This window comes from Bos mutus, chromosome 2, assembly GCF_027580195.1.
Source record: "Bos mutus isolate GX-2022 chromosome 2, NWIPB_WYAK_1.1, whole genome shotgun sequence".
NCBI classification, from domain to species: domain Eukaryota; kingdom Metazoa; phylum Chordata; class Mammalia; order Artiodactyla; family Bovidae; genus Bos; species Bos mutus.
This window is the reverse complement of record NC_091618.1, coordinates 91,332,351-91,345,022: the sequence shown is the minus strand read 5'-3', so window position 1 is coordinate 91,345,022 and position 12,672 is coordinate 91,332,351. Positions and strand designations below refer to the sequence as shown.

The window sequence follows — 12,672 nt, the reverse complement described above, 5'->3', positions numbered from 1 at the left end:
ATTTGATTTGGAGAGAAAGCATGTCTAAAAACAATCTGACAATAAATTCTAAGAATATAAGGGAAATTTCTCTCTAACTCAGTTAATCTGTGGCACTCCAGAAGTGTTGGGAAATTAATTAGATGATGTGTTATTACCCCCACTCTGCCTTGCAGGTCAATGTCTCATTAAAATGAATCGATGTGATGGTGAACCTAAAGCAGTAGTAATGTCTTAATGGTCCTCAGAAAGTAAACTCATTTTCATTTAATGTTAGAATTCCCTATGAGGTAAAAATAGTTTAGCAAATTAAGACATTGCATCAATACGTTCCTAAGAAACAACATTTATTTTCATGTAAGTCTGTTAGGATTTTTTAAAATCTTACCCTAAAATTGAATTACCTTTAAATGAATTTCCCACCATTGTAGAGATTATTATCTCCTCTCAGTTTCAAATGATTCTTGTATCTATGCCACCTAAAGAAATTAGAGCTATTTTTATCAATACTAAATAAGTTAGAATCACAGAATTTACAGTTAGAAGATAACGATGTTTATTTAATCTCCCACTCAACATCATTCTCTCCTTTCTAATAGGTCTTCTCTCTATTCCAATAGGTCTCTGGATATTTACAAATATAAGAATTTTTGTGTCTTTCAGGGCAGTTTGTTTCTTTGCTGGATCATTTCTAATTGCCATTACGTATTTCCTTATTTCAAACTTAAACATGTTACTGGTCAGCCTTAGATGTGTGTTCTAGAACTCCATAGAGTAGCATATTTCCCTTTTCACCTGATATCCCTTCAAACATTTCAAATTTATTATTTATTCTCCTTTGGTTTTAGCTTTGTACATCCTTAAATCATTCTACTTGTGATGTGTTCTGTATTTTCAAAACCCCTTTCAAAATAGAGTACCTTAAAACTTGGTGTTGTGTTCCTGTTTCAGGTTAGGCCAAGCAAATGAATTTCTGATTTGCCTTTATTTGTACTCCTACAGAATCTCTTACAGAAATCTACTTTTTAAAAAGCAATTTTGTCATATTGCACAAATTGAACTGATGGTCCACATAAATTCCTGAGCATTTTTAATTAAGACATAACCACAAAGCTGGGTATCAAGAGAGAGTAGAACCTACTTTTGTAAAGTATAATGTGTGTTCAGCATCTGGCATCAAGTAAATGCTATTATCCAATTATTATTATTACTCTTGTCATTGTCACCAACAATAATGCGGTTTTTCCCAATTGAATCTAAATATTGGGTTTCACTATTTCTTACATTTATGCACTGCATTTTGACCTGTCTTGGCAGTATGTTGAGATCTTGTGGAATTTTGTTCTATTCTAACATATTTGGCAGTTTTTATGAGCACAGACGAATGAATCTGAACAAGACAAGTTTATATGACACAATTATATGGTGAACCACTAAAAAACCCTGCAGTTTAATAAATTAATCTACACTATTAGGCCTGCTCATCAAGTCCTGAATCTTCCCAATTATTTTTTGCAACTTAGCCATACTTTTCCCATTATTCCTATAAGCATTATCAAATGCTACCCTAGAGTCAGCATACATAATGTCCAGCACATTCCAACATATATTTCTGCCTCTAGTTGAATTTAATTTTTCATCATAACCTGTCCTGATACTCAGCTACATTATGTCTTTTTAGAAGCCTCTACTTAAGCTTTCACATTTCTTTTTTTTTTCCTTGTTTTTAAGTTTAAATTTGTTTATTTTTAATTGAAGGATAATTGCTTTACAATATTGTATTGGTTTCTGCCATATATGAGCATGAATCAACCTGTTTTCACATTTCTTACTAAGTTAAATGAAATTCTCGTTTCAGTTTTGGAAACATGCAAACAAAGAAAACAGAGTTTAACTTGTGTTTATGTTAATAAGAGAACTGTTTCCCCTGATTTCAGTTTAAATACAAACAAGGCTACCGCAAGCAAATTGGCCACCATATTGGATTCCGGAGTCTGCAAGATGATCCAAAGCTTGTGTTGTCCATGAATGTAGCCAAAATGCAAAGTGAAAGAGAATACAAGAAGGACTTTGAGAAGTGGAAAACCAAGTTCAGCAGCCCCGTGGACATGTTGGGAGTGGTACTGGCCAAAAAATGTCAGGCCTTGGTCAGTGATGTGGACTACAAAAACTACCTGCATGGGTGGACATGTCTGCCTGATCAGAATGATGTGATCCATGCTAAAAAAGCTTATGACCTACAGAGTGAGGTCAGTTTCTACTAAATCTCATAGTATATGTGTATAGTACTTCATATCTCATATGAGTGATCATTTAATCATTAAGAGACAGAAACTACATAGACAAATTATTATTGAATGTCTAAAACATACCTTTTTTTGTAATGCATATAATTGTTTGAGTCAAGGGTCCGGATGAGGATGGAATTTTGATGGCATGCTTTGTATTTTCACAGAATTTGTATAAGTCTGACCTTGAGTGGCTGAAAGGCATAGGATGGAGTCCCTTGGGTTCTTTGGAGGCAGAAAAGAACAAACGGGCTTCAGAAATCATCAGTGAGAAGAAATATCGCCAGCCTCCAGATAGAAACAAGTTCACCAGCATTCCTGACGCCATGGACATAGTTCTGGCAAAGACAAATGCCAAAAATAGGAGTGATGTGAGTACCTCTTCGGAGATAAAAGAAACTATACTGCCTGATACCCAGTAGGTGCTCAACAGTATTTGCTAAATAAATTAGTAGGATAACACAGCATCACATGACACAGCATCATTTTTTTATTTCGTTATTTCATTTGAATTATCAGTTACCCTATAGTGGATCTTGTAAAAATGACTTAGTATCAATTTTTGTCACCCAGAGCTTGCTTGCTTATTTATCCAAAGCATAACAAGAACATATTTCTTTATTTGAAATGTGTGCATTGAAGACCCAGATGTGTGCATTAAAGACTCAGATGTACAGTGTATTAGAGGGAGATATTCTGAGTACCTTACACAGGCACAGGGGAAATGTCATAAAGGATGTATTTTCTTTCAAGTGATTATAATACACTTCACTTAGCTGAATCACAATAGATTATATATATTTATTTATATTTGTATTTATGTATATTCCATTTCCTTCTTATATCCTTCTCCAGCACTGATTCCAGTGTCTGGCATAATAATAGGTGCTCAGTAAGTATTTATTGAATAAAATAAATGAAAGATGTGTAGATTAATTCTATGCAAAGAAGGGAAAGATTACTCTACCTTCCTCAGTTAGAAGCATAACCCTGAAAATTACAGAGCATTGAATTATGTGCACTAAGATTTTGGAGCTAAGAACATTTAAATAGATTTATAGTAATAACTCTTTGAGCCTTAGAAAGATCTAAATATATATAACATTTTATATATTTTACATATATGTTTTTATAGAATATATGTAAGCCCTTAATTAGCATATGGTAAGCATTTTGATAGTTTCCCAGGATGGCTCAGTGATAAAGAATTGTCTGCCAGTGCAGGAGACGCAGGTTCCATCTCTGTGTTGGAAAGATACCCTGGAGATGGAAATGGCAACCCACTCCAGTATTCTTGCCCGGAGAATTCATGGACAGAGGAGCCTGGCGGGCTACAGTCCATGGGGTCACAAAAGAGTTGGATACAACTTAGCAACTAAAAAACAACAACAACACAACAAAAGCAGTTTATAAACTGTGGCTCCTCTCTGCCTAATCACCCCCTCACAGACGTCTTGCAGTTTTGATATCCAGAATTTATAGTAACTGCTGACCTGTCAGTTTTATTAGGAATGTTCATGTTCCTTTTTTTTTTTTTTGTTTCTTACATGATATTTTATATGTTTCAATGTCATTTTTATGGTAGCAATTTGAATCCATCAGATGACTAATAAAGCAACAAATTCCTACAAATTATTTCCCCCTTTAGAAAAGCTTCTTGTTTCTCCATGAAACAGGGCTGTGTATAAAGTTCTGAACTAATATGGTGGCCAATAGAAAAAGCCTGCATCATGAAACCTATCAACGCAAAGTCTCAGGATAGACCTCCTGTGCAGCGTGCCCCTGTTACAGGAGACTGATCTCTAGGCCTCAGGAAAGGGCCACTGGGGTCCTGGAGCCTGCTGTCTCTCCTTTTGAATAGGCCAGTTCATCTATCTCAGTGTAAACAAACATTCTTAGCATTTTCTGTTTTCCGTGAGGTGAAAGTGACACATGGCATTGAAATGGTCCAGCTCAGTGGTTCTCAACCAGGGACAGTTTCGACCCACAGCGGGCATTTGGCAACACCCGTAACTTGTCATAACTTGAGGGAGGCATGCTACTGGAATCTAGTGGATGGAAGTCAGGACAGCTCCCCCACAACAACAACAACTCCGGTAAACACCAATAGTTCTGAGGCTGAGAAATTCTGATCTTTCTCAATCATAAAGGTTAGTCCAGGATAAAGGTATAAGAAAATTCAGAAGCCTTGTTTTGTTGTAGTCCTGAAGGTCTTTGGGTTACAAGGACCATAGTAAGCATGTCAGGAAGGAGAAGGGGGCCAGCCCCTCACACCCCACACTGCACACCTCAAAGGGAAATTGACAAGTCCAAGGAACCAATGAGACTTTAAAGTTTTTTATATTGAAATAATTTGAGCATGCAGAAAAGTTGAACTTAGTACACATAATTTATATGTGCGTGTATATACATATATATATGTATATCTTCACCCATATTCACCAATTAGCATTTTGTCACATTTGCCTTTTTTCTCTTTCCCCCTGCCCCATCTCTTTCTTTCCTACATGTGTATGTTTTGTGTGTGTGTGTGTGTGTGTGTGTTGTTTCCTGATACTGCTCTACCCCTAAATACTCCAGTGCATTTCCTGAAAATAAGAACATTCTCTTACATAACCACAGTGCAATGATCAAAATCAGAAAAGTAGTGTTAAAATAACACTAGTGTACAGAATTTACTCAATTTTACCACAAGCATCCTTTATAGAAAGAGAAAAAATTTTTTTGATCCAGGATCCAACCCAAGACCACACATTGAATTTATTTGTCATGTCTTTAGTCTATTTTAATCTGAACTAATTCCTCACTTCTTTGCCTTAAGAGTCCTTGATATTCATGAAGCGCGCAGGCCAGTTGTTGTACAGAACCTCTGTAAATTTGGGTTTATGTACTGTTTCCTCATGATTAGACTCAGGTTCTGTAGTTTTGGCAGGATAGCATATGTTGCATCCTCCTCTACACAGCATGGCAGGAGGCACATGATATCAATCTATCCTATTACTGATCATTTTAGCTTTGATTGCTTGGGTGAAATGGTGTCGTGAGGTTTCTCCACTGTCTAGTTACTATTTTAACCTTTGTAATTGATAAGTAACTTGTGGGAAGACTCTCTGACAATGTAAGCACACTATTTTTCATCAGACTTTTACCCTGTAGTTTTAATAAACCAATGAGATTTTTGTTTGGGTCTCTTTGTTTTCTGTTGAAGAAAGAGAATGACCCTGGGACATACAAGAGACTTTGATGAATCTCATACAAAATCATTTGGGGGAATCCTAATCCCCTCAAATAATTATGAGGTATAACTGTATGATAAACCACATAGGAAATGAGACTCCCTAATATCTAGACATACCCCGAATATGTCATTTTTCCAGAAGATAAGATGTGTGCATGCTCAACTGTGTCTGACTCCTTTGCAACCCCATAAACTGTAGCCCACCAGGCTCCCTTGTCCTTGGGATTCTCCAGGCAAGAATACTGGAGCGGGTTGCCATTTCCTCCTCCAAAGGATCTTCCCAACTCAGGGATTGAACCTGCATCTCCTGCATTGGCAGGTGGATTCTTTACCACTGAGCCCCTGGGAAACCAGAAGATAAAGGCTGTCTCCTAATTAAATCCTGGGGGAGATTGTTTTAATCCCAAAAGGTGGAGAACTGCTGCTCTGTTTGATGATGCTGGTAAAGGTTTTAACTACTTGGGCTGATTTCTTACAGGCAGGGTTAGTTGCAACTTTGAAAAGGCAATCCATAATTATATTTTGAAAGGCAACTGTGTCTCATAAGTCATGAAATGCTATACCTATTTTCTGCTTATGCTACTATAATGCTTAATTTAGATGAATTAGTAACACTATTTGAAATTAACTATGTCACTAATCTAAGAGCACCACTGAAAAACCCTTTTATCTCATTTTAGATACTTTACAGAGAAGCTTGGGATAAGGACAAGACTCAAATTCACATCATGCCAGATACACCTGACATTATTCTGGCTAAAGCAAACTTAATCAACACAAGTGACGTAAGTTTCCAATGAAACACGTATTTTCAGATAGCTCCTTTTGATTGCTTCTGAGGCAATGAATTTATTTGGAAGCTATTTTGAATACTTGAATCATTTTAACTAACAAACTTCATATGACTTAGCATCCTCATTTAATGGCTTTTAGCTTGAACATCCCAATAACTGGCATTTTCTCTGTTGGATGGAGTTGGAGGGATGTGCTCTCTGTTCCTTGTGGTTCATTATTACACACGTTGTCATATTGTAATGGTCTGTATAGCTCTTCCCTGTATGGACAGAAGCTTCGTGTGGGGCAGAGACAAATCATATTGGATCTACAGTGCTTAGCCACTATAGTGCCTGACACACATGCAATTCAATAAAATTTAGATGAGCATAAAAAACTCATGCAGGGTAATTTTATTTTTATTTTTATACTCATAGTATAACCTCCTGAAATTTATAGATGTAAAAATTAATATTTTAACAATAAATTCTAATATGAAGACCTTAGCTTAAATAAGATACTGAAGTAATACCACAAAGGACTAAAACATAAAAACAAGTCCAAGGTCAATAGGTACTTTAAACAATCTGGTTTCTGAATGAAGTGCATTAAATTATATTCTCATTTAATTATGTAACAAATCTGAAGAAAGAAATTATTTCACTTAAACTTTTAAAATTTGATATTTAAACTTTCCTAAAAAAAAAAAAACTTACATTGTAAAAATTATGAAGTGCTTTGTTTCTTGCCTAAAAATGTGGATCCTACTTTTGGACAGCCCTATATGGTGAAATAGACTCTAGTGTGAGATGGCAAAGACATTGCTCATTTCTAACAAAAACTTCTGGTGAAAGAGTCAAAGTTAATTGGAAAACAGCACCTTGATGATATTTCATTTATCTACCAATTTATTCTGTCTCATTCTCATAAATATTTGGGAACAGCTGACATTTAACTTTGTTGGTCTAAGTAATTGAAGAGCTTTAGAGTTTAAAACAAGATTATTAGCAATCAATGGGCACAATTTCTAGTACATTTGAGTATTCTAGAGCTCAGAAGCTATTCTCAGGAACTCTTAAAATATTTAGCACACATTGGATTCATTATGCTGCAGATGTTAATGGGAAACAGTTTTTTTCAAAGTGATTTTCATTTCTTAACAGAAATTCTACCGAATGGGTTATGAGGAGTTGAGGAAAAAAGGTTACGATCTTCCTGTTGATGCCATACCAATCAAAGCAGCTAAAGCATCCCGGGAAATTGCCAGTGAAGTAAGACTTTATCCCTTGTTTGTACTGATTAGATTGCAATTTTCACTTCAAAAAAGTCTCAGTTTAATTTTAAATTGAATAGACTCTTCCAAGTGACAAATTAAAAATAGTGAAATGATCCCAGGGACGCAGCATGGGACAAGGATAAACTCAAGGGTGTATTTATTATGTATGGAATCTGTAGCCGGATTTAGCCTTTAATTTTTCCTATCCAAAAAAAAAAAGCACTTAAATCTGTGGCTATCTAGCCTTATGAAAATATTTGGAGTTACTGTGCTTTGTAATTCACCACAAAGGTAGTAACATAAGTTAATCTTCAAAAGACGAAGATATGTGTTTTTTTTTTTCCCCTCCTTTAGTACAAGTACAAGGAAGGTTTTCGCATGCAGCTTGGCCACCACATTGGAGCCAGAAACATTAAGGATGACCCCAAGATGATGTGGTCCATGCACGTGGCCAAAATCCAGAGTGACCGGGAGTACAAGAAGGACTTTGAGAAGTGGAAGACCAAGTTCAGCAGCCCAGTGGACATGCTGGGAGTGGTGCTGGCCAAGAAGTGCCAGACCTTGGTCAGTGACATAGACTACAAGAACTACCTGCACCAGTGGACGTGCCTGCCCGACCAGAGCGATGTCATCCATGCTCGGCGGGCCTACGACCTCCAGAGTGATGTGAGTCTAAGTTTTTCTTTTGGCCAAAAGAAACCATGTCTGCTTTCCTAAGTGTCAAAGTTCCCTCCAAACGAAGGGAGTTGACTTTACACATCTGAATTCTACTTCCTGGACTAACGTTCACACTCCATCCAGTCACACAAATACTGGGAGCATCATTAATTTCACAAAAGAAAACACCAGCGAAGCACCCATTGCTTTGGTAGAAACCTCCAGATTACTGATCTAGTAGAATTTTGATGTTCTGTGTTCTTCTGTTTAAAATGTCTTTCAAAAATCTGTTTCTAATGTGAATATTTTGTGGATTCCCAAGAAATACCAAAATTTTAAAATTTCCCATAGAATTCAAGCATTGAAATGTATAATGTAGTATTTTATAATATAATATAAAACAAAATTTTATATCTTTAGGGGACTATCATTATACTTCTGTTTAATGGTCTATCACTTAAAATTTCAGAATTTGTACAAGTCCGACCTTCAGTGGCTCAGAGGCATTGGCTGGTTACCTAGTGGTTCTCTTGAGGATGAGAAGAACAAGAGAGCTTCCCAGATTTTGAGTGACCACGTTTACCGTCAGCACCCAGATCAATTCAAGTTTTCCAGCCTTATGGACTCTATCCCGATGGTTTTGGCAAAAAACAATGCTATTACCATGAACCATGTAAGTCCTTTCCTTAACTTGAGGTGGCTGTTAATTTTTGTATGTGTGTGTAAACACTGAAATCTGTTTCTATAAAAGAAAAATTACATTCGGTTCTTTTGCTTGGCCTTAAAGTGGTTTTTAAGTGGGCTTCCCTGGTAGCTCAGATGGTAGAGAATCTGCCTGCAATGCATGAGTCCCTGGTTCAGTCCCTGAGTTGGGAAGATCCCCTGGAGAAGGGAATGGCAACCCACTCCAGTATTCTTGCCTGGAGAATTTCATGGACAGAGGAGCCTGGCAGGCCACAGTCCATGGACTCACAAAGAGTTGAACATGACTGAGCAACTAACACTTTCACTTTCAAAGTGGTTTTAAAGTAAGTATTGCGCTTCTTATTGATGTGACATCTAGACCCAAAGGTGTCACAAGTACTGACTCACAGAGCAGACTCTTTACTCTCATTAAGAACTAGATTCGTTACTGACCTGAGCTACTCACACCTGTTTTTATTTCAGCGCCTCTATACAGAAGCTTGGGATAAAGATAAAACCACTGTCCACATTATGCCAGACACTCCTGAAGTGTTACTAGCTAAACAAAACCAAATAAATTACAGTGAGGTAAGCAATGTGTTCGTGCTGCATGATAATATTTTTTCTTACACTGTACTTTATAGATCAGACTTACAAAGATTTATGTCTTTTTTCAGAAACTCTATAAACTTGGCCTAGATGAAGCCAAGAGAAAAGGCTATGATATGCGGATAGATGCCATTCCTATCAGGGCAGCCAAGGCCTCCAGAGACATTGCAAGTGAAGTAAGTGCACCTGCAGAGTTCTTTGCTCAGCTTTGGTTTCTCTCGAGGATATGTAGCAAAGCAAGTGAGCTGTGAGGTTAAGGTTTTAGCTAATGGTGTCTTGTAAGTAAATAGTTTAAAATAATGGTAATGAAGCTCTCAACATAAAGGCTAACTTCTAGCTATGGTTGAATCCATAGCAACATGCATTTCAAAATAATGTCCATTCCCTGCTGAACAAAAGGATTGGCTGCTTTACTATAGCTCAGACAGCCTTTTGACTTTGTGACATGATGTATGGAGCTTCTCTGGTGGCTCAGTGGTAAAGAATTTGCCTGCCAAGGCAGGAGATGCAGGAAACTCAGGTTTGATCCCTGGGTCAGGAAGAGTCCCCCAAAGAAGACATGGCAACCCACTCCAGTATTCATGCCTGGGAAATCCCATGGACAGAGGAGCCTGGCGGGCTGCAGTCCATGGGGTTGCAAAGAGTCAGACATGACTTAGCAACTACGCATCAGCAACAAACAATGTGACATATGTGCAGTTGAACTCATCATAGGATCCCTTCCAAACCCAGCCATTTCCCGTGAACCAGTAAACCTGAAGGAATGGAACACATTAATCTGTTTATAGTCCAACCATTCCCGTGAATTGTATGTTTATCCCTGCATCCTGTAATTGGCTGTGGATATTTATTTACTTTAAAGATGGATTTGCTTACATTTCTACAAATGTTTATCTTTCTATTTCTATTGTCTGTGAAGTCAAAAGCATATTTTCCCTTTATATCCAAAATATGGGAAGTAGCTGTCATACTTTTTAAAAAAATGTTCAACTGTCAGAGAAGGATTAAAAGTATTATAATACAATATAATGGAATACCTGCTGCCATTAAAAATCATGTTTGTAGGGAATATATGGGCTTGCCTGATGGCTCAAGCAGTAAGGAATCTGCCTACAATGCAGGAGACACAGGAGATATGGGTTCGATTGCTGGGACAGGAAGATGCCCTGAAGGAGGAAATGGCTGACTACTCCAGTATTCTTTCCTGGAAAATCTCATGGACTGAGGAGCCTGGTAGTCTACAGTACATGGGGTCACAAAGGGTCAGACACACACAAGGGAACATATAATGACATAGGAAAATGCTTAAATAATAACTGAAATGAGCAGACACAAACCCATCTACAGTATGACCCCATTCTAATTTTATTAATATACTCTCTTACATGTACACACCTCCCCACAAAAAGTCATTTTCATCAGCAGTTATCACCAAATGGCAGAATGTCATAATTTCTGTTTTCTTTTTTGTATACATATATACAAGCTTTATTTTCTCAATGGTTTATAAGATGCAGATGCACATATTATTTATATATTCAGGAGTGGTGGTTTAGTGACTAAGTCATGTTGGACTCTTGTGACCCCATGGACTGTAGCCTGCCAGGCTCATCTGTCCATGGAGTTTTCCAGGCAAGAAATATTCAGGCGGAAAGCATTTTTAACGAATAGGAAAATCTGAGCCTATTAATCTTTGTATCTTGTACTAAAAGTTATACTAGGTGACTATCAGTAATTTTCTTCTTCTAGTTCAAGTACAAAGAAGGCTATCGTAGGCAGCTTGGCCATCACATTGGTGCCCGAGCGATACATGACGATCCAAAGATGATGTGGTCCATGCACGTGGCCAAGATCCAGAGTGACCGGGAGTACAAGAAGGACTTTGAGAAGTGGAAGACCAAGTTCAGCAGCCCAGTGGACATGCTGGGGGTGGTGCTGGCCAAGAAGTGCCAGACCTTGGTCAGTGACATAGACTACAAGAACTACCTGCACCAGTGGACGTGCCTGCCTGACCAGAGCGATGTCATCCATGCTCGGCGGGCCTACGACCTCCAGAGTGACGTGAGTACTGAGGATCATAATGACATGCAAAGGTGGGCAATCAGTGAATTAACATCCGTTGGATAAGTGGCACCAACCACTCCAGCCCCTGCAAGTGGGGGAAAACATTTCTTCTTTTCCTGTGAGTGTTCAATGTCAAACCTTCCAGATCACAAAGGAATATTGTCTGATACCCTGTCTGTCCAACAAACTGCATTTTCAAAAGTGTTCTTTATTTCGTGTCCTGTTGGTGAAAATGTTTTCCCAAACCAGAGATAAATACTTACTGGCTGTTTATATTAACAGAATGTGTACAAGTCAGATCTCCAATGGCTAAGAGGCATCGGCTGGGTTCCCATTGGCTCTTTAGATGTGGAAAAATCCAAGAGGGCGAGTGAAATTTTGAGTGATAAACTCTATCGCCAGCCTCCAGACAAATTCAAATTTACTAGCGTGACTGATTCTCTGGAGCAAGTGTTGGCCAAGAACAACGCCATCAATATGAACAAGGTGAGGCTTCAAAATTCAGAGTCATTACTCCTAAAACTGAACCAAAGGAAAAGAAGCATGATCAAGAAAAGAAAGAAATAGAAACTTGAGCAACAAAAGATATGTCTGTCTTTCTCTCTATATATATATCTATCCATATATAGTATCTATTCCATTCATATTTTAACATTTACTTCAGTAGTTATTTCATGATTTTGATAAAATGGCACATTTTTGTGGAAAACCTCTGCATAAGATATTCTAAATTTCCTTTTGTTAACATATAATTCTGAGTATCAAAAGACACTCATACATATCTGTTCTATGAACTGATGACTTGAAGATATGTATAAAATACATAATGTATATAAAATGCATAACTTCTTGTTATCTTTGTTTCTAGAGTTCTTGTGGCCCTGAAATTTCTATTAAATATACACTGAATTATTTTCCTGATGACATTTTTTATTTTCCTTGCTAGCGTCTGTACACAGAAGCCTGGGACAAAGACAAGACCCAGGTCCACATCATGCCAGACACACCAGAAATTACGTTGGCAAGAACGAACAAAGTCAACTACAGTGAGGTGGGAACAGATGCTAATTCTATGACATTTGCATGGCGTTTCATATTTCAAT

At 37.5% G+C, this 12,672-nt stretch overlaps 1 protein-coding gene across 1 annotated transcript in view; it reads left to right on the top strand.

Moving 5' to 3' along the window:
• The window catches only part of NEB (nebulin), a 220,916-nt gene that overhangs the window by 72,375 nt on the left and 135,869 nt on the right, over positions 1 to 12,672 (top strand). Inside the window, 11 exon segments of the mRNA XM_070390326.1 lie at positions 1,917 to 2,228; positions 2,435 to 2,638; positions 6,186 to 6,290; positions 7,443 to 7,550; positions 7,910 to 8,221; positions 8,682 to 8,885; positions 9,380 to 9,484; positions 9,574 to 9,681; positions 11,255 to 11,566; positions 11,852 to 12,055; positions 12,516 to 12,620. Of these exon segments, the coding sequence (XP_070246427.1) occupies positions 1,917 to 2,228; positions 2,435 to 2,638; positions 6,186 to 6,290; positions 7,443 to 7,550; positions 7,910 to 8,221; positions 8,682 to 8,885; positions 9,380 to 9,484; positions 9,574 to 9,681; positions 11,255 to 11,566; positions 11,852 to 12,055; positions 12,516 to 12,620 (2,079 nt within the window).